Source organism: Oncorhynchus tshawytscha, linkage group LG14 (assembly GCF_018296145.1).
Source record: "Oncorhynchus tshawytscha isolate Ot180627B linkage group LG14, Otsh_v2.0, whole genome shotgun sequence".
Taxonomy (NCBI): domain Eukaryota; kingdom Metazoa; phylum Chordata; class Actinopteri; order Salmoniformes; family Salmonidae; genus Oncorhynchus; species Oncorhynchus tshawytscha.
In genome coordinates this window covers 33,617,345-33,638,720 of record NC_056442.1, presented here as the reverse complement: position 1 = coordinate 33,638,720, position 21,376 = coordinate 33,617,345, and the positions used below count along the sequence as shown (strand labels likewise).

Sequence of the window (21,376 nt, the reverse complement as noted above, 5' to 3'; positions counted from 1 at the left end):
CGCAGTTGAGCTTGTTGACTGAAGTGAAAACAATGCATGATCCAGTGGCAAGGGGCAAACTCAACAACAACAAAAAATACGCATGCCAGCAAAGCCACTACACAATACAACACTAAACAATACATTAATTACACTGTAACGGTGACAATCAGTGCCCACACTGTTAGGGCCTACATAAAGCTGTCCCAAAAACAGCTTTCTTTCAGCACCACGGAGTGAATCCTTACTGCTACACCTGACTATCAGCGGAGCCTTGTCTGGCAGCGAAACAGTTCATTCAGACTCATTTACTGCATTTAAAAAAAAAATCATAGCTGATATGACTGACTTATACTGACTTATATATACTGACAATTGAGATGTACAAACTATGGCGTGAGGGAACGATGAACGGATAGCAGGCAATCCGTCATTTTGATTAAGATATTAATGAGCGAGCTAAGACGACGTAGTCAATATAACTATTTGTTCAGACCTTTTGAAATGTACAGCGACAGAATTCAGAACATCGGCCGTTATTACAGTATTCTCACTGTACACCAATTCAGAACCGTAGGATAAATAAGGGGGCATATGAGCAGACAATGAAAGTTCTTACAATATTCAATGGTGACATTTCTTTAAAAAAGGTTATAGGCTACATGTGCACCACTGAGTCAGAACAGTAGGCTAAGTTATGAGGGGGAAAATGGACCAAATTCTTAGGGTGAGGCACACGGGCTACTAACTTACTACACAACATACACTTAGTATTACTTAGCTACAGTATACATATTTCCCTGGGATATTACATAATTTATGCAGCAGCATACAATACAATTTTAGACTCACCTGGTTGTGCTGTGCTCACTTGAACAGTTCTTGTGGGGAAATTTTGTCATCAAACTTTGTCATCAAAGTCTGGCATTCTCTCGATTCATGGTGTTTTAAAGACAAGTGGGAACTCTGATATCATAATCAAATTTATTTATATAGTCCTTCGTACATTAGCTGATATCTCAAAGTGCTGAACAGAAAGAAAAAGAAAAACAAAGTTGAATCATGACGTCAGTGATCTTCAGGTCGGAGCTCTAGAAAGAGGCCCTAGTTCCCGGCATGAAATTCCGAGTTGGGATGACCATTCAAAACTTAATTTCCTAGTCGGAGCTCGTTTTTTTCATAGTTCCCAGTTTTTTTTGAACTCACTGAAGTCAGAGATTTCCCAGTTTCCAAATTTCCTGTTTTGAACGCGGCAGAAGTCATGCTGGATTGACAGCATGGCCCAATGTATTCAACATTTTCTGGTCCATGGTGTTGCGTGTGAATATCTCCTTTTAAGCTTAGAAAAGAGACCCTTAACCAAACTTGGACCACACACCTACACCACTGAATACCAGGCTAGTGATTGCTTTTTAACGCTTGCAGTTAGCCACTGATTCCTTAAAAAACAACTCATTATTGAATTTTGCAATTTCCAACTTGTTGTGTAATGTTTATGTTAAATGGCCGATGAGCACGGATACGTTTTATCTATAATTTATCTTCATATGACAAGGATTGAAAAGGAGTCAATAGGAGCCAGTAGATTGTTGACTTGATTCATGATGATGACTGCTTATTGAGCTTGCAGGTTAAGATTTTGAAAAGTTTAATGTTGACATGATCAGTCCAATCAAAGCTACAGTAGATATAATGTGATTTGACGTCATTTTATCTCTGGCCAATGACCTTGAGCTTTCATGGATGGGCACTTCAAATCTACGGAAGCGCCAAAGGGGCTTGAACTTTCTAGCTCTCCCTGTACATTTTGCAGTGACGTAGTATCTCCATGAGTGGCAGAACACTGAGCCAATTACGGTGCAGCTAGAGAACATTACCAACCCCTATGCTCTGTATTTTCCGCTGGCTGCTCCACCACCACAGAAAGCCCTGAGCTAGGCTGAAACACCAGCATTTTGGAGCTGCCTTAAGAAAGCAAATAGAGACCATGTTGGTATATGGCTTTATTAACTCAAAGATTATGTTTTTTTTTTTACATTGTTTGCAAACTGATATGTGACACGTACTAATGCCAAAATAACATGCAAAACAGGCAACAACATCAACAAAAAATATATAACTATATACAGTACCAGTCCAAAGTTTGGACACACTTACTCATTCAAGGGTTTTTATTTATTTTTACTATTTTCGGCATTGTAGAATAATAATGAATACATCAAAACTATGAACTAACAGATATGGAATCATGTAGTAACCAAAAAAGTGTTAAACGAATCAAAGTATATTTTCTATTTTAGATTCTTCAAAGTAGCCATCTTTTGCCTTGATGACAGCTTTGCACACTCTTGGCATTCTCTCAATCAGCTTCACCTGGAAGGAGTTCCCACATATGCTGGAAGGAGTTCCCACATATGCTGAGCACTTGTTGGCTGCTTTTCCTTCACTCTGCAGTCCAACTCATCCCAAACCATCTCAATTTGGTTGAGGTCGGGTGATTGTGAAGGCCAGGTCATCTGATGCAACACTCCATCACTCTCCTTCTTGGTCAAATAGCCCTTACACAGCCTGGAGGTGTGTTGGGTCATTGTCCTGTTGAAAAACAAATGATAGTCCCACTAAGTGCAAACCAGATGGGATGGCGTATCCCTGCAGAATGCTGTGGTAGCCATGCTGGTTAAGTGTGCCTTGAATTCTAAATAAATCACTGACAGTGTCACCAGCAAAGCACTCCCACACCATCACACCTCTTCCTCCATGCTTCACGGTGGGAACTATACATGTGGAGATAATCCATTAACCTACTCCGTATCTCACAAAGACAGTTGGAACCAAAAATCTCAAATTTGGACTCATCAGACCAAAGGACAGGTTTACACCGGTCTAATGTCCATTGCTCATATTTCTTGGCCCAAGCAAGTCTCTTCTCTTATTGGTGTCCTTTAGCAGTGATTTCTTTGCAGCAATACAACTATGAAGGCCAGTTGATGTTGAGATGTGTCTGTGTCTGTTACTTGAACTCTGTGAAGCATTTATTTGGGCAGCAATTTCTGAGGCTGGTAACTCTAATGAACATGTACTCTGCAGCAGAGGTATCTCTGGGTCTTAATTTCCTGTGGCGGTCCTCATGAGAGCCAGTTTCATCATAGCGCTTAATGTTTTTTGCGACTGCACTTGAAGAAACGTTCAAAGTTCTTGAAATGTTCCGGATTGACTGACAATCATTTCTTGACGTAACAATGGACTGTCTTTTCTCTTTGCCTATTTAATCTGTTCTTGCCATAATATGGACTTAGCCCTATTTGGTAAGACAAAGACCATCTTCTGTATACCACCCCTACCTTGTCACAACACAACTGATTGGCTCAAACGCATTAAGAGTGAAAGAAATTCCACAAATGAACTTTTAAGAAGGCACACCTGTTAATTGAAATGCATTCCAGGTGACTACCTCATGAAGCTGTTTGAGAGAATGCCAAGAGGCTCTGCCCCACCTGCCCTCAATGACGGGTCGCCACTGGCATGATCACACTGCATGAGCCACTGTAGTGTTCCTCGAGAGCTTGGACTGCCGATGTAAACTTGTTATCCACTGGCTGTAGAGTAGAGAAGACACATTGTCCCTCAGCACTGTCAGCTCCGTGCAGATTGATAGCTACCATACACAACTGGAACAGGTGGATCTCTGGGGACCAGGAGAAATACAGATGGTGGAGGTAAGCTAAACTCGGCCATCCTCATCGTCAAAATGTTACAAATGCCTGGAGGCTTGTTCTGCAATTAAACTGTCTTTGCAGTTTTACTCTTACTCTCTCACACTTTACTTCAGATGAACATGTTAACAACTCGAACAAACTAATTTTTCCAATCCTCACATATCAATACATGCACAACATGCCCGATACATTCTTAAAGCAACAGTATTCAACTTTGGTTTTAGAAGTGAGGGGAACAGAATTATTATAATTATTTTATCCAGTTGGATTAACACTCCATCAGCCTACCCAACCGCTCGGTGGCTTCCGCATGGTCCTACAGCACACTGTTGCCTTGATTTGTATCTCATTCCAATGATAAAATTGAGGGGGACAAAATTGCAATTTCAGAATGTCCCCAGTGAAAGTTGCGCACCTGCTGAACACAACAGTGGGAAAAGGTTTTTAAAGACTACAATCTCCTACAAAATTCAAAGTGTGTCTTTGGTAAATGCCCAAGTGCAAATGCTGGAACTACACAAATACGGTAGGTATTTATTGTCCATCACTGATTTATTGATTGATTGGTTGGTTGATTGGCATTGCTCTGCAGGTCAGACAGCCCTGTATGTGGCCATAGAGAGGAGCTTAGACTTTGTGGAGTTTAGTTGATCTAGAAGTGTTGGAGAGACTACAGAAAGACAGGAAGGGTGTTGATCCATCTGATTGGTTTAATAGACGTCTGGATACTGTGTATCAGGATTTTGTGGCCATTGACACAAATGGTTCAAAAGATCCAAGAACAGAACGTACTGGGTCAGCATTTGTAGTGCAGGAACGTGGGATGGCAATCTGCAAATGTATTACAGATCATCTGGCTGTATATATGGCAGAGCTGATGACTATACTGTTAGCCTTGCAATGGTTGGAGAAAGTATGCTCTGATTCATGTGCAGTGCTGATGAGTCTGCAGTCCTTTAGCTCACGTAGCAGACAAGACTTGCTTTATGATGTACTACAAACCCATGGCATAGAGAGATGGGTATATAGGTAAGATTTACTTGGGTACCAGCCCATGTGGGGTCGGTGGAGAATGAGGCAGTTGATGTCATGTCTAAACAAGCACTTAGTAGTGGGGATGTTGATGTTGTAGTTTCAATGAGCAAGGCAGAAGCCAAAAGCCTGATATTGACAGTGATGGTGTAGAGATGGCAGGAGAAGTGGAATAGAGATACTACGGGGCAGGCATTTATTTCAAGTACAGAGGAAAGTCGAGGAGCGGAGGACGTCATGTGTTGCTACAGTGTGGGCAGTATCAGAGGGAAAGAGAGAGGCTGAGATCTAGTATGAGGGACAAGGGGATACAGGAGTATATTGAGTAGAACCTCATTAGATATAGTCTGGGATATTTTATATTTCTTAAGAGCAACGGGGCTGTTAGGTAGGATTTAGTTTCTCCCTGTGTCTGGTCCACACTACAGTACAGTAAGTGGCAGTAATGCACCATAATGTTGGATGCCTACCGCCAATAAACCCCACCGAAGAAGAAGACTAAAAAACGTGGAGTTGCTGGTACAGAAAGAAGCAGATGTTCAGCCAACATGGGACCACAGGTTCTTTCTCTGGCCCTCGTCTGGATCAACTTGCTCTAATACTCTAGTGAAATAATTTTGACATGTAAATATTAGATTTTTAAGTTGTATTCAATGATTATATGATTCGTTCCACCAATTCAGTGCCTTTTGAGAAGTGTAACATGGTAAAACAAAAATGTTTGATTTCACCTCATTTTAACATAAAGAGCAAATGTTCAACTTCATAATCTGAAGACATTAAATAAAAAAATATACTACAGTAAGTGCCTATTAATTGCCAAATAAAGTAACAGGGTTGAAGATTTCTTCGTAAATCAGACATAAATCCCCTTGTGATGGGAGAGTGGAAGCTTGTTGTGTGCAACCGGGACTGGCAATTGAATACAAGCTTCACCAAAAAAATGACATTGTTAAAACAATTCTAGTCTGTCTATCTATGGGTAACAGGGTTAATGTGTTTTCCTCGACCCGCTCAGTTTTCCACCACAAAACACCAGAAAATTGCCAATAAGAGTAGAACTAGCTCACCTGCTTTAACTTTATGATTTGACTATTTGATGTTCAATGTTTCTTTTGAAAAAAATATTTTACAAATAATAGTTTCAACATATTAAAATGACTGTTGGGGTCACGTAACAGGGTTGACCTTAAAATGAGGGACAGATATGAATAAATCACTAATCACATTATTTTAATATTTTATTTAATTAACCTTTAACTAGGCAAGTCAGTTAAGAACAAATTATTATTTATAATGACAGCCTACCAAAAGGCCTCCTTTGGGGATGGGGGCCTGGTATTAAAAATACAAAATAAATACAATATAAATATAGGACAAAACACACAGCACAACAAGAGAGACAACACAACACTACATAAAGAGAGACCTAAGACAACAACATAGCAAGGCAGCAACACATGACAACACAGCATGGTAGCAACATAACAACAACATGGTTAAATATAACGTATTATTTAAATAATAGTCTTCAGAAATTACTTTGTCAAAGCAACAAAATAACTAAGGCTTTCAGTAATGGTGAAACTTGGATACATTTTGGGATTGAGTGTGTTAAAATCTTCCTAGAAGTGACACAGTTGACGGCGGAAGGTGTCAAAATGCTGAATTTTGGCACTTTAGCAAGCCTTTATTCATAAAACAACAGATTTATTGGATTCTCCATGTGGTCTATATTAAATGGCACTTGATTTAATATGACAGGCTTTTAAAATTCAATATTGGTTCACAATTTCTACTTAAAATATCAAAAAACACTCATTTTGTGGAACGACCCATATACAGTATAGTATAGGTATGTTCTCAGAGTGACTTTCTTTAAATGTCCTACCCTGCTTGCACTAGAATCATCTTGACATGCTGATCCTCTTCACAGACTTCTCGAGGAGAAGTGGTACAAGTTTGCCAGTAAGATAAAGGTTAAAACATTTTTTTTTAATGAAAAAGATATTCTTGACGAACTTCCTGACTTACGTGGTATACCTGGGCATCTTCACCAGTGGGCTCCTACAGAAAGGAAGGACAATTGAGTCTCTTACTGACCAAAAATTCCCCAAATATGTATACACCTAATATACACCTTACCCCCCCCCCCAAAAAAATTATATAACATTTATTTTCTGACAGATACACAATTTCTTTATGCATTGTCTTTGCCAAATACTATATTTATCAAAGACTTCAATGGTTTCACCAAATCCCAAATATAACAGAGGCTGACATTTGATCTATCTGATTTGCAAGCCTATATTTCCTGTTGAGTATACACCACTTGACTACCTGTGTTTCGTTGGCGAGTTCATCAGTGTCATAAGAGCAGTCTACTTCTTCTGGAGAGGGGCGAGAATGTGTGACTTCTAAGGATTACAAAATGAATGCACTAAGTGTAAGTGCCTCTGGATAAAAGCAATAATTTTAAATTATTAAAATGTAATGTAAATGGGACAAACTATTTTGAATGCAAAACCTCCCTGTAGGAAACTATAGGAGAAGAAGATGCCAAGTGATGTTCTCTGTTCTCCTATAGTTTCCTACAGGGAGCGCTCCTCATGGTGTGTGTAGTGTTGTGTGGGTGTAGGGAGTATGTGGGGCCCCTGGTGCTCTCTCTGGCCCTTGCCTGGATCAGCCTCCTCTACTACTCCAGAGGCTCCAAACTCATGGGAAGTACAACGTCATGATGCAAAACTTAAGAGTTTAGGCCAGAGTTGAAGTTTTGAAAAGGATCCATTAACAACTCATTAGTAGATTCTAAGTGAACGCTTTCTCTCGCTCTCATCTTCTCAGATGATCTTAGGCAACATCTTGCACTTTATTGTTGTCTTTTCTGCAGGTATATCCACTTTATCATTGTTTATGGAATTGTATGCAAGCATTTATCATATTGTTTCCCCACAGCAACATTTCTAACCTTTTCCATGTCTCGTTGTTGTGGCCGTGACAGAGGAGTCCCCGTCACGGGAATTGAACACTGGCCAGAAATACACCACCATCACGCCCACATTCACGTAGGGGGTCGGTGGTTCAAGAAAACACTACAAGAAACCACCCTTCAACAACCTCCAGTTTACCACCCTGGCACTGTTCAAGTTCACCACTGGCATGGGAGACCTGGAGTTCACAGAGCAGATCCAGTACAAAGAGGTGTGTACATGGGACCTGTATTGTGAGACTTCTATTTTGATAGTGAGACTTTTATTACATTTTTTTTTTTATGGCTGTGGAGTAAAGAGCACTGTTTGTGCTCATTTTATGTTTTTTTTATTTTTGTACTTTTCATTTTTTTATTGAAGACATTGAGTAATCATTCACAGTGCAGGCTGTAAAAAGTAAGTGAACCTCTGTGTTAACGACGAGATTGGAGGTGTGAGTGTCACAGGTGCCCTGCCCTTTAAAAAAAGGCACAAAAAGCCAGGTTACTGACAAATCTGTTCTTCTCCAGAAAGATTGGTTAGTGTGAACCATGCCTCGATCCCAACAACTTTCACAGGACCTTAGAAGACGCATTATAGAGATGCACAAAGCTGGAAAAGGTTACAAAAGCATTGCTAAAGACCTTGGTGTTCATCAATCCACGGTAAGACAAATTGTCTACAAATGGAGAAGATTCAGGACTGTTGCTCCTCTCCCTGGGAGTGGGCGTCCTGTGAAGATCACTCCAAGAGCACAAAGGGCAATCCTGAAAGAGGTGAGAAAGAACCCAAGGGTAACAGCAAAATACCTCCAGAAGACTCTACAAACAACGAAAGTCTGTGTTCATGTGTCCACTATCAGAAAAACACTGAACAACAATGGTGTTCATGGAAGGATACCACGAAGGAAACCACTGCTGTCTAAAAAAAAAACATTGCGGCACGTCTCAAGTTTTCCCAAGACCACCTGGATGTTCCACAATGCCTCTGGGAAAATGTACTGTGGACAGATGAGAAAAAAGTTGAACTTTTTGGGAAAAATGCACAACGCTATGTGTGGAGGAAAAAGGGCACTGCACACCAAAAATGCATCCCAACTGTGAGGCATGGTGGATTGAGCATCATGGTTTGGGGATGCTTTGCTGCCTCACGGCCTGGACACCTTGCAATCATTGTGGGAACAAGGAATTCAAAGTGTATCAAGACGTTTTACAGGAGAATGTCAGGGCAGCAGTCCATGACCTCAAACTTAAGAGAGGTTGGGTGATGCAATAAGACAATGACCCGAAGCACACAAGTAAATCAACTAAAGAATGACTGAAAATGAAGAAGATTCGTGTTTTGGAATGGCCAAGTCAGAGTCCTGACCTTTATCCAATTGAGATGCTGTGGCATGATCTGAAGAGGGCTGTGCAATCAAGACAACCCAGAAATATTGATGAACTGAAACAGATTTGTAGGGAGGAATGGTTAAAAATTCCTCCTCAACATTGTTCAAGTCTTATAAGCAGCTACAGGAAATATTTGGCAGAGGTTGATGCTGCTAAAGGAGGATCTACAAGTTACTAAATTCAAGGGTTCACCTACTTTTTCCAGCCTGCACTGTGAATGATTACTCAATGTCTTCAATAAAAATGTGAAAAATACAACTGTTTGTGTGTTATTAGTTTAGTCAGATTGTGTTTGTCTATTATTGTGATTTAGATGAAGATCTGACAATATTTTGTGAGTAATCAGTGCAGAAATCCAGGTCATTCCAATGGGTTCACAAACTTTTTTCTTGCAACTGTATGTGTTTGTGTGTAAGCATGTGAATTGTTTAGAAGTTTGGATTGCGTGTGTGTGTCCAGAGAGACCACGTACTATCCTGGACCCAGAGAGGTACCTGCCCATGTGTCTGAAAGAGAAACTGCACTCAGGAGAGGTGCAGAAGACGGGACTGTCGGCCGGAGATGAAAACCGCATGGTTTCCTAGGCAGAATTTAAGGTCAATGGAGACTTTCAATGGAGATTCTCCATTGAGCATGATTTTCTACTCTAGCACTAGACTTAATCTTTGTCCGGGAAACTGGTCCCTTGAGTACATTCCTATAGTAGGATGAAGGCTAGCCTCGCGAGAATTTGGCATCTGGTTATGTACAGTGCACTGGGAAAGTATTCATACTCCTTGACTGTTTCCACATTTTATTAAAAATAAAAAAAATATCACATTACATAATATTCAGACCCGGGCTCCCAAGTGGCACAACGGTCTAAGGCACTGCATCTCAGTGCTAGAGGCATTACTACAGACCCTGGTTCAATTCCAGGCAGTATCACAACCGGCAGCGATTGGGATCCCATAGAGCGGCGCACAGTTCAAAGGGGGTGACAATCTAGAGCCAAACTGTTACAGACCTATATCCATCCTGCCCTGCCTTTCTAAATTATTTGAAAGCCAAGTTAAACAGATTACTGACCATTTCAAATCTCACCATACCTTCTCAGCTGTGCAATCCGGTTTCCGAGCTGGTCACGGGTGCACCTCAGCCAAGCTCAAGGTACTAAACGATATCATAACTGCCATCGATAAAAGACAGTACTGTGCCGCCGTCTTCATCGACCTGGCCAAGGCTTTCGACTGTCAATCACCATATTCTTATCGGCAGACTCAACAGCCTTGGTTTTTCAAATGACTGCCTCACCTGGTTCACCAACTACTTCTCAGATAGAGTTCAGTGTGTCAAATTGGAGGGCCTGTTGTCCAGACCTCTGGCAGTCTCTATGGGGGTACCACAGGGTTCAATTCTCAGGACAACTCTTTTCTCTGTATATATCAACAATGTCGCTCTTGCTGCGGGTGATTCCCTGATCCACCTCTATGCAGACGACACCATTCTGTATACATCTGGTCCTTCTTTGGACACTGTGTTAACAAACCTCCAAACGAGCTTCAATGCAATACAACTCCTTCCGTGGCCTCCAACTACTCTTAAACGCTAGTAAAACTAAATGCATGCTTTTCAACCGATCACTGCCCGCACCCGACCGGCCGCCTAGCATAAATTGCTAAATTGTAATTACTTCGCTACTATGGCCTATTTATTGCCTTACCTCCTCACGCCATTTGCACACACTGTATATAGACTTTTTCTATTGTGTTATTGACTGTATATTTGTTTATTCCATGTGTAACTCTGTTGTTGTTTGTGTTGCACTGCTTTGCTTTATCTTGGCCAGGTCGCAGTTGTAAATGAGAACGTGTTCTCAACTGGCCTACCTGGTTAAAGGTGAAAACAGTTGGCCCAGCGTCATCCAGGTTTGGCCATCATTGTAAATAAGAATTTGTTCCTAACTGACTTGCCTAGTTAAATAAAGGTTAAATATTTTTTATTTATTTTTTAAATACTCTTTACTCAGCACTTTTTGAGCACTTTTGGCAGCGATTAGTCTTGAGTACTCTTGGGTATGACACTACAAGCTTGGCAAACCTGTATTTGGCGAGTTTCTCCCATTCTTCTCTGCAGATCCTCTCAAGCTCTGTCAGGTTGGATAGGGAGCGTCGCTGCACAGCTATTTTCAGGTCTCTCCAGAGATGTTAGATCGGGTTCAAGTCTGGGCTCTGGCTGGGCCACAAGAATATTCAGACTTTTCTCGAAGCCACTCCTACATTGTCTCAGCTGTGTGCAACAGGTCGTTGTCCTGTTGGAAGGTGAACCTTCGCCACAGTCTGAGGTCCTGAAGCAGGTTTTCATCAAGGATCTCTCTGTACTTTGCTCCGTTCATGTTTGCTTTGATCCTGACTAGTCTCCCAGTCCATGCCGCTGAAAAACATCCCCACAGCATGATGCTGCCACCATGCTTCACCATAGGGATGGTGCCAGGTTTCCTCCAGATGTGACACTTGGCATTCAGGCCAAAGAGTTCTCTCTTGATTTCAGACCGAGATCCTTGATGAAATCCTGCTCAGGACCTCAGAATGGGGCGATGGTTCACATTCCAACAGGCCAACATCCCTACGCACACAGCCAAGACAATGCAGGAGTGGCTTTGGGACAAGTCTCTTAAAGTCCCTGAGTGGCCCAGCCAGAGCCCGGACTTGAACCCGATCTAACATCTCTGGAGAGACCTGAAAATAGCTGTGCAGTGATGCTCCCCATCCAACCCGACAGAGCTTGAGAGGATCTGCAGAGAAGAATGGGAGAAACTCCCTAAATACAGGTGTGCCAAGCTTGTAGCATCACACCCAAAAAGACTTGAAGCTGTAATCGCTGCCAAATGTGCTTCAACAAAGCACTGAGTAAAGCATCTGAATACTTATGTAAATGTGATATCAGTTTGTTTTTACTTTGTCATTATGAGATAGTGTGTAGAGGGGGGGTACAAGTAATACATTTTAGAATAAGGCTGTAACGTAACAAAATGTGGAAAAAGACAAGGTCTGAGTACTTTCTGAATGCACATGTTTAGAATGACTCATTGTATATCCTTTGAAAATTCAATACGTATCACCTCAAGCCTTGCTGTTGCAAATAAAATAAACAGAATCGGTTTTGCAAATGCAAACTTTATTTTGGTTAGGGGAGAATGTTTGTGCAAGGCATAGTTTCTGAAGGATAGGCAAACTGGAATAACACAATTCTACAAAGTAGAGAAACATGAGCTTCCCCAACCACTGCCATTCATGTCACATTTCCACTTATGTGGAGCAGAAACTCACAAGCACAATTTAGTCATCACAGTCCCACATGCTGTTCTTACAACTGTCTAGAGGGCAGTAGACAACTTTTGTCACCACCTTAAAATAGCATGAGTCATTAAACTTAATTCAATCCAACCTGCCCAAAGAATGTTTGTGTCCAAAATGGCCCCCTATTTTCTAAATAGTACCCTAGGTCAAGTCATACACTATAGAGCGAATAGAGTGCCATTTTGTACACAGCCTGTATCTAGGATTTGGGCCATGGTGGTGGGGAAAGCTTGGTGACTTTGGTCAGTGGTTCAGTAGCAATCATTCAGACTCCTAACAGTGTCTGGAAACATTGTGGCACGTGAGAACGGACTTCTGTCTAGTATCAGTAGTTACAGTTAGAAGCTTGGGCCCCCAACAATGGATAGAAGTGCACCACTGTGTAGTGTGCACAAGCACCTAGGCTATGCTTCACACCCTTTCTCGCTCTCGCAGACACACATTCCATATTAAGTCCAGTGGAGGTACTTCATATGAAATAGTAACTGTAAACCTGATTTTCTTCGAGCTGTACAACATTATAAAACAGGTCAAATCAGCTAAAATAGAACGACAGGTACATTGCTTGGTTCACTGTAGCAACAGTTGGTCCATTTCCACTGCAAAGATTTACCATCTCACATTTCTAAAATCCATGACAACACAGTATAAATAGTAACCTTTATTCCACTAGTACAACCCATACATCATTACTATACATATACACACACACACACACACACACACACACACACTATTGTGTGTTCAGACTTGAATTCATTAGCAGCTTCAAGGGCCAGGCACACAACAGTAGTAAGAGCCAAACAACAGAATCTAGCTACCGCCCTCAGGGAAGAAAGCTCAATCCATAAGATTAAAAGGTGCTACAAAGGGGACAAGTTCTATCAGGAAGCTTGGTGAATTGCAACAGCATTAGGCTACTTCCAAAACAAAATCTACCCTCTCCCGCAACCCATTTCCCCATAACATGGAGACTCACTCGAGCCTTTTAGTTTCGGTTTTGGTCCACCAGCTTCGTAACAGCTGTAAAAACGATATATTTGTTGTTATTGAAAATATATTTCACTGAGATTTAGATGGTACAATGATTCCCTACACTATTCAGTGCTTGTTTTCTCACATACAACTGAAATTGAGGGAACCGTGTGGAATTTTAGCAACCAGGAAATTACGGAGCGATTTTTACATTGGCCGCTTGACCCGATTTCGACTAAATAACACAGCCAAAGTCAAAACAGCTTTCCCATTTCAACAACATGTTACTCTGGCGGGAGACGAATATCACAGCTAATTGGGCAGGTATGTAATACTATGAAACGATATCATTCCACTATTACTGCAGATATATTATGGCCATTTTATGAAATGACAATGCAAAATCATATGTGTAGCACCTTTAAGGCTACATAAAATGACTTATGATCTTTCCATCTCTTACTGAATGCAGCTAATTGTGAGACGTCGGTTTGCATTGTTTTGTGTCTGATGATATGCTTTACCTATGGCACCTATGAGGAAAAACCTATGGCTTCAGAATGCAGTGATCAAGGAAATAAATTAGCTAAGATCTAAATTACTGAAGGCTATTTGTCACATAGAAACAACTAAAGAAACGTAGTCTGAAGACCATAGTTACAGCCCAGTGCCACACACACCTATAAAACTCTGCTAAATATTATTCATACTTTTCATCCATTAAAAGGAGGATTTTTACTTAGCAATTTAAGTGTCCTTAAATAAAAACATATGCAGAAACAATTGCTAGTATCATAACTATTTGATATAGGATTCTACACCATGCAGTTTGAGGAAATCCAGCATGGTGTATGTAGTAAGTCATACAACATTTAAGGTGTCGAGGGTAACTAATATAACATTTTAAGGCTTTTTTTCAAGAGTTATCAGGGAGGAGGAATGTGGGGCCATCACAAGAGTAAGCCGTTACCCAAGCTAAACTGAGGAAAAATGCAGCATGCTAGACCCATAGAAATACAATTACTAGAATAATAGAAGTAAATCTATTTCTATGGCTAGACCCATCTACTAGCATGAGGTAACCTGCATTTAAAAGAACTGGACCTCAGTTCTTCTTTCTAGGTAGTACAGAGAAAATATACAATCAGGGTTAGGCTAGCAAGTGAAGGACAGACGTATCCTACGAAGCAAGCTAGATCTACTCAGGGTTTTCTAAAGCTAGCCAGATTCTGTTAGCATCACAATCCAGCTCTTATTCGTACTACGACAGTGGATATTGCTCAGCCGCAGGGTAGGGTAGTAACTGCACATGTATGTCGCACATGGCTGAAACATCAATCCATGGGCGAGTCAGTGCCACATTTTCATTTGTGGTGAAATCAAAAATAAAATCTTTCAAATACCACAGACTATGGAATGAAATGGGCTTTTAGAAGCACCATCTTTATTACTTATCGTTGATGCCAACTTGGTGTGGTTAATCAATGAACAACCACAAGGACCTTTTCCCCCCACTCCTATCGATAACATTTTATTAAGTTATTAAAAGTGCTACTGGGTGTGAAGTATAAAATCCATTGTCATGACCAAATATGTCATGTGATATAGTTTAACATTACTCTTTAAGACAAACAAAAATGTATTAAATATTTAAATCACTAATCTTCCTCAAATGAAAGGGATCATGACGCCATCTTTGCAAGAGGGTGGAAATCTAACTCTGTTGGTCCTCCACTCGTGGCTCAGTCATTTCATTCAGTGTAAGTGGAGTTAGCCTTCCCCAGAGCAGGTTAGTTCTGAAGGATTTGTTGCCAGAGATTTACCTGGCTAAAAGGTGAGCCACTTTCGTATGACCGGTTATCCCGAGTTGAACTCAGTTGAGCAAAGTTACCTCTCTAACTCCACAAACCTGCTTCGTAGGATACCCCTCAGCTTACCAAAACCCCCACAGACAGGCAAAGATCCACAAGGAATTGTTTACAGTAGTGTAGAATGGTGAAACAAAGTAGCAAATAACATTAACCCTCTGGTATGTTCAGTTGTACTTGCAAGTGATCAATTTGGTCTTTGCGCACACAGACAATCCCTTTCAAGATCAGGGGATTGATTCTACAGGGTTCACATTATTCTAAGACATTTAATGTTTTTCCAGAAGTGAGCTTTTGTTCCTTTTGTAAATGTTTAGCATAACATCTTGATTCTCCAAGTCTTCATACTGAAAACGTCACCGGTGAAATTCAAGTAGAGACAATTAAAGTAACCTCACACGGTAGGGATAAAATAAACAATTAAAAATGACTTCAAAAGCACTCCGTCTTAAGGCCTTACCATACACAAGAGGACAGGACACAATGGCTGTAGCATTACCTTACTGTATATTGGGAGAGATTGAAGTAAGAATATACTCTTAGACATTGACCTGATTCATATTAGCATACACAAATACCCCTTCAGCAAATTAGTCCCATTGGGGCATTAAAAAGCATGTATCCTCCATCATGTCTATATGGATTTTTTATAGATGCGTAAATGTAAACATAGGACAGGAAAGAAAACCCAATTTTCAGCCACTGTAAAAGGGAGTGGTTGGTTCCATGACAACCTGGGCATAACTGGCACTTATTATGTGGAAAGGAAGTAGCCCTACTATGTTCTCTAACTAGTCCTAGATCACAATAGCGTATCCCAGAAAATACTACAATCAGCAGATGTCCATGTTGTGGTATGAGTAAGTATTCCTCATCACCGGAATAGCAATATAAAACCTTTCATCTGGCACTAAGGTTTAACAGATACCATTTTAAAGGGCTGAGGACGCATTAAAAAAAAACATTGAGAGCAGGAGCAACCGACTAGGGAGAACATTCAATTGATCACTTGCAAGATATCTACATGTTTACACCTGATTGTAACCTTGAAATCATTCACCAACCATAACACACGACTGGTGAGGTGAAGAGAGATAGATATCTATCTATAGCCTGGGTGGTGAGCATGGATATTTCTACTGTTACCTAGCTCTGGGCTCTGGGCTGGAGCTCTACCCATGGGGGGCCTGGGTATCTTCCCCATGGCGCCTGGGTTCTGCTGGAACGCCTGGAAATCCCCAGACAGGTAATCAGACACATTCTGCTGCATCAGCTTGGTCTGACCCAGGTCTGGGACCCCGGGTCTGGCTCCAGGTCGGTACTGTGATCCTGGTGTGCTGCAGTCTATGGAGGCCCCTTCCGGGCCCCCCTGGAAGGCCATGGGCAAATCCTGTGGGCCTAGACCGTCACTTTTGGCTGCTTGTAGGACGCTGTCCCATGGAACCTGCAAGTAGCGCCCGTTGGTGTAGCTTGGCATGGTGCCGCCCGCTGGGCCGGTGACGGGGGGCGAGGGGGTTGTCTTGTCTGATGGGTGTTTAATGGGGAAAGATTGTGGCTGTGGGGCCAGCAGCTTTTGGGGGTAATTGTGGGTCTTGGCAGGGAAGCCAGGCCCAGAGGGGGCTTCCCTCCTGGGGTTCTTGCAGGGTTGGGCTCCATCAGGCAGATGCTGCATGTGAGCCAGCTGGTGCTGGTTCCAGGAGCGCTGCTGTTGGATTTGCTGCTGTTGGAGCTGATGTTGCTGCTGTAACTGATGATGTTGTTGCTGCTGCTGGTGAACCTGTTGGAGCTGCTGTAACTGATGTTGATGCTGGTGAGCCTGCTGTAATTGCTGCTGCTGTAATTGCTGCTGCTGTAACTGCTGCAACTGCTGCTGCTGTAACTGCTGCTGCTGTAACTGCTGCTGCTGTAACTGCTGCTGCTGTAACTGCTGCTTCGTGTCAGTATGGAAAGTAGGTGGCATCCGGTTCATGACAGCCATGTTGGGCTGTAGGCCATTAGCACCAGCAGGGCCCTGGGACCCTCCAGGGGCTTTCTCTGTGTGGCCCAGCAGGCACGAGGGAAGGAGGCCAAAGTTGTGGGGTGTGTTGACCCTGGAACTGGCATTGATGAGGAGGTTACGGCTGATGGGGCTGGGGTTGGCGATCTGGCCCTCGCACACCGAGGTGGCGCCTAGTCCAGCCCGAGCCTGGCAGAACTGGTTGATCTGGTGCACGATGCTGCTCAGGTCGGTGCCCGGCCGGTTGTGGTGCAGGCCGGCCGCCATGGACAGTGGGATGGTGGAGGTAGATACGGTTACGTTTGGTGGGGCGTCTGCATCTGGCAGCTTCCTGGGGCCATAGGGGGGGCCTGGCTGGGGTTGCAGGGCATTGGAAGCAGAGGGGGAGCCAGGGCCAGCACTGGAGACCTGGGGGAGAGACTGAGATGGGGGGAGGCCCTGGGAATGTTGCAGACTGGGTGGCTGGGCCTGGGCCACATCAGACAGGTGTCGCAGGCCCTGGGGGAGAGACTGTGACTGGGGCAGGCAGTGGGGGTGCTGCAGGCCCTGGGAAAGTTGCAGACTAGGTGGAGGCTGGGCCTGGGCTACCTCAGGCAGGTGCCGGAGACCTTGAGCCCGAGCCTGCTGTAGTAAAGCTTGTTGGTGGGGAAGAGTCTGGTGCTGCAGAGTCGGAGGATGAAGAATATGCTGCTGTTGTTGCTGCTGTTGTAAGGTTTGTGGCCGAGTCTGATTTTGCTGCTGCTGCTGTTGTAAAGTCTGCGTGTGAGGCAAACTCTGCTGCCGCTGGACATTCTGCTGTACCGTTTGCAGCTGGGACAAGCTTTGTTGCAGCTGTAAAGTTTGAGGGTGGGCCATGTTCTGTTGCTGTAAAGTTTGAGGCATATTCGGTGGCTGTGAAGTCATGGGGTGAGGCATGTTGTGCTGCAGAGCATGCTGTGGATGGCCCTTTTTCTGTGCCAATGCCTGGGGCTGGGTTTGAGACATGCCCTGGAGGTGGGGGACAGGCTGGGGGTGGTTTAAAGTGCTCTGAGCAACGTATGGCCCGCTGTGGAGGTTCATGGATGGTTTGGGAAGCAGATGGGCTCGGCTGCTGTCCGTGTCTGTGAGGACGCCTTTGCCAGGCGAAGTGCGGAGGACGGCCAGGAGGCCCGCTCTGGTGCTGCTGACCTGAGACGGGTAAGAACTCTGGCGCTGGCTGGAGCTGGATGTGTCCAACCCGTTCACAGTGCGGCGGATGTGCTTCCTCTGTGGTACTTTGACACTGTTGGGGAAGATCTTTATGGTCAGAGGATTGTTGGCGACTTTCTTAGCAAAGGCATCCAATTCTGCTGGGGTTGGATAGTTGGCAGATTTCATCTTCTGTGTAGTGTCCCCTAGGATGGGAACAAGGATAGAGGGAGGGAACAATACATTTTAGCCTAACCAAAGTTAATTCATTCAACTAATGACTGGAACAGATATACAACTAATTAAGTAGAAATATGAAGAGGAAACTGATTTCTCTGATATTATAGTACTCAATTATATCAAATAAAAACACTTACATTGCTGAAGTCCAGTGTTCATCTGCGTGTGGGAGAGAAATCGGGGGGTAGGTTAACCTGATGATGCTGGCAGACAGGCCAGCATGTCACACTTCCACTAATGCAACATGGGAAACGCTCTCCTCACCATGCTGAGAGAGACACACACACACATCAGCAGTCAAACACCACATTGACCATGTAAAATGACTCAGCCATGAGGCTATTTATTTACTGTACATTATGTGACCGTTCTAAAATGGCAGTCAGTAATCAGCCGGCATTTGCACCCCAGCCTTCAACAGCAAACACGCTGCCTGCAGATAGACAGAGATAGCAGCGGGCTTAAGATGGAGACGCCTTTTCTCCCTTCTCAGGGCACAGCAGGACAGACTGCATGATGGCTACCGGCTAGAGAGCCTCCAGCTGCCTTCACCAATCTCTGTGTGTGCATCCCAAATTACACCCAATTCCCTATATAGTGTACTACTTTGACCAAGGCCCATAGGGTGGTGACGAGGAAGAGGCACCCCAAAGACCATTAGTGTCCGGAAGTAATTTAGCCATTCATTATAGTCATTGTGATCTGTAGAGCTGATATTTTCCTGTGCCAATTACCTCATGACGTTTCTGGATAGCTCATCATATTAATAAAGTCTGATTTAATCAACAACTACAATAGTCAGTTGAAAAAAAGGATACGGTACTGTACATATCTGGCTGTGTTGTTAGAATCAGAATTGAGGGTGCAGTATTTGAAAACTAGCATTCAGTTAGCCAGCTAGTTTAGCCAGGGAAAACGAGCTTGGGCCATCAGTAGTGTGCATGTGTACCAGCTGGGCGCACATGCACACTAGGCTAATTCAGGAAACAGATTATAGTTTTTATGCCCTGATATAAGGAACCGGCTGCAAAAGGTTTGATTAAACAATTCAGACTGAAAATAATAAGTCAGATGACTTATATTTAAGGAGCAAGTCGATATACAATCTCAAAATCAGATGTAACTGTCAACAGTAGAACAAAACTCAAAAGGATGTTTGAGTGAACCCTGAATACAGAAAATGAATGGTGAATTTCCTTCCGGACACAATAAACTCCTCACCACTCTATAGGGCTCTGGTCAAAAGAAGTACACTATATAGGGAATAGGGTACCATTTAGGTATGTGTGTCAATAGTTTACAATAATAAGCAATGCAGAACAGCTTTGTGTGATGTATATAATGGTGCCTTGTCACCCAGAACCCTTTTCAGTTCTGTAACTAAGCTAAATGTGACAGAATTCAGAAGTCCCAATGACTCAAGCATGATACGTCTTACACTGTAGCTGGTTAGTGTATCCAGCTGACCAGTTCTTGAAAATTATGGACATGTAGCTACTAGTTACAATAAATATATTCAGTCAGATGACTGGGTCTACCAGAAATGTTACTGCATCATTGCGTAAATATCAATAACACTAGTCATTCAACGTGGTTGTAGCCTAGGTAGGGCTTCTCTGATCTAGAATACCAGGACATGCATTTAACTAGCTCGCTAGTTATGAACAAAGAATTCTTAAATATTATCTAGCTGGTGTCATCTTTGAGCAGCATTGTCTAGTAGTCAATAGACCATTCAAAATGTAAATGAACACTAGCTAGCTACTTAGCTACTGTACTGACAATATTTGCGTGCCAAAAGTATATATTTTTTAAATGTATAATATAACCCTGGAATTGTAGTTTTACATCTGTAACGTTACTTAACTAGCTACCTTCTCGTGTAACTGTAGCCTAAGTTAACCGGTTAATAAAGAAGCAAGCCAATGATGAATGCTAACAAGCTAGTGTTAAATACCTCGAGTCATAGCAGCACAAAGAAGTGTTCAATGCTTTGTGGTGCTAGCGATCAGCTAGGCTAACTAGCTAACGTTAGCCAGCTACTGATGGCTACTGAAGTAACACTTTTGCTAAAGGAAACACCAAAAACAAATAATACGCTAAATACTTACTCCCCGCGAAGTCAAGAGAAAGGCATTTGCGAAAACGTCATTTTAGCGAGATGATCGAACATAGATATTTTGGTTATGTTGTTAGCTCACCAATGACTTATTTCTGGTATTTGCTTTCTGCAACAGCAACTTTGAGAACACATGCGCAGTGGGCACTCTGTGGGTTTTAGGACCTTTATTACGCATATTTTAGGTGTGCATACTCAATGCCTGACTGATATTCCTTGAGATTCCTGATGAGATGAAAGTCCTGAGATTCTTCCAGATGCACTAAAAACGAATTATGATAAGGATTTATTGAATGAGTGACAGGCTTTGGCTCAAATTAATAAAGTATCGCAAGACTAACTGGGGCGGTAACCGAAAAGCGTTGGGCCCGTAACCGAAAAATTGCTGTATCGAATCCCCGAGATGACAAGGTCAAAATCTGTCGTTCTGCCCCTGAACAAGGCAGTTAACCAACTGTTCCCCGGTAGGCCGTCATTGTAAATCGGAATTTCTTAACTGACTTGCCTAGTTAAATAAAAATCGGGATTTACATGCCATGAATGTTGCAGCTGTCCACATCGATGGAAGATACTGAATTATTAGAAA

The 21,376-nt window shown here is 42.6% G+C and overlaps 1 protein-coding gene across 2 annotated transcripts; it reads right to left on the bottom strand.

Annotated features, from left to right (window-relative positions):
* Nucleotides 1-12,222: 12,222 nt before the first annotated feature.
* LOC112267068 (protein FAM222B-like) lies at nt 12,223-21,356 on the bottom strand. Of its 2 annotated transcripts, none has more exons than XM_042297393.1 (3): nt 20,783-21,356; nt 18,809-18,939; nt 12,223-18,637 (listed from the first exon to the last, which is right to left on the bottom strand). In XM_042297393.1, the coding sequence occupies exons 2-3, from the start codon at nt 18,828-18,830 to the stop codon at nt 16,371-16,373; spliced, it is 2,289 nt and encodes a 762-aa protein (XP_042153327.1). In that variant the 5' UTR covers nt 18,831-18,939; nt 20,783-21,356; the 3' UTR covers nt 12,223-16,370. The 2 variants fall into 2 exon arrangements, with proteins under 2 accessions (XP_042153327.1, XP_042153329.1); XM_042297395.1 differs by having other exon boundaries at nt 20,873-21,356.
* Between the last annotated feature and the right edge of the window lie 20 nt (nt 21,357-21,376).

Excerpts from the sequence above, each read along its gene's own strand:
- LOC112267068 (XM_042297393.1), bottom strand. The coding sequence starts at position 18,830 with ATGAACACTGGACTTCAGCAAT. Across the intron at positions 18,638-18,808 it reads GAACACTGGACTTCAGCAAT|GGGACACTACACAGAAGATG; the intron begins GTAAGTGTTTTT and ends TTCCCATCCTAG.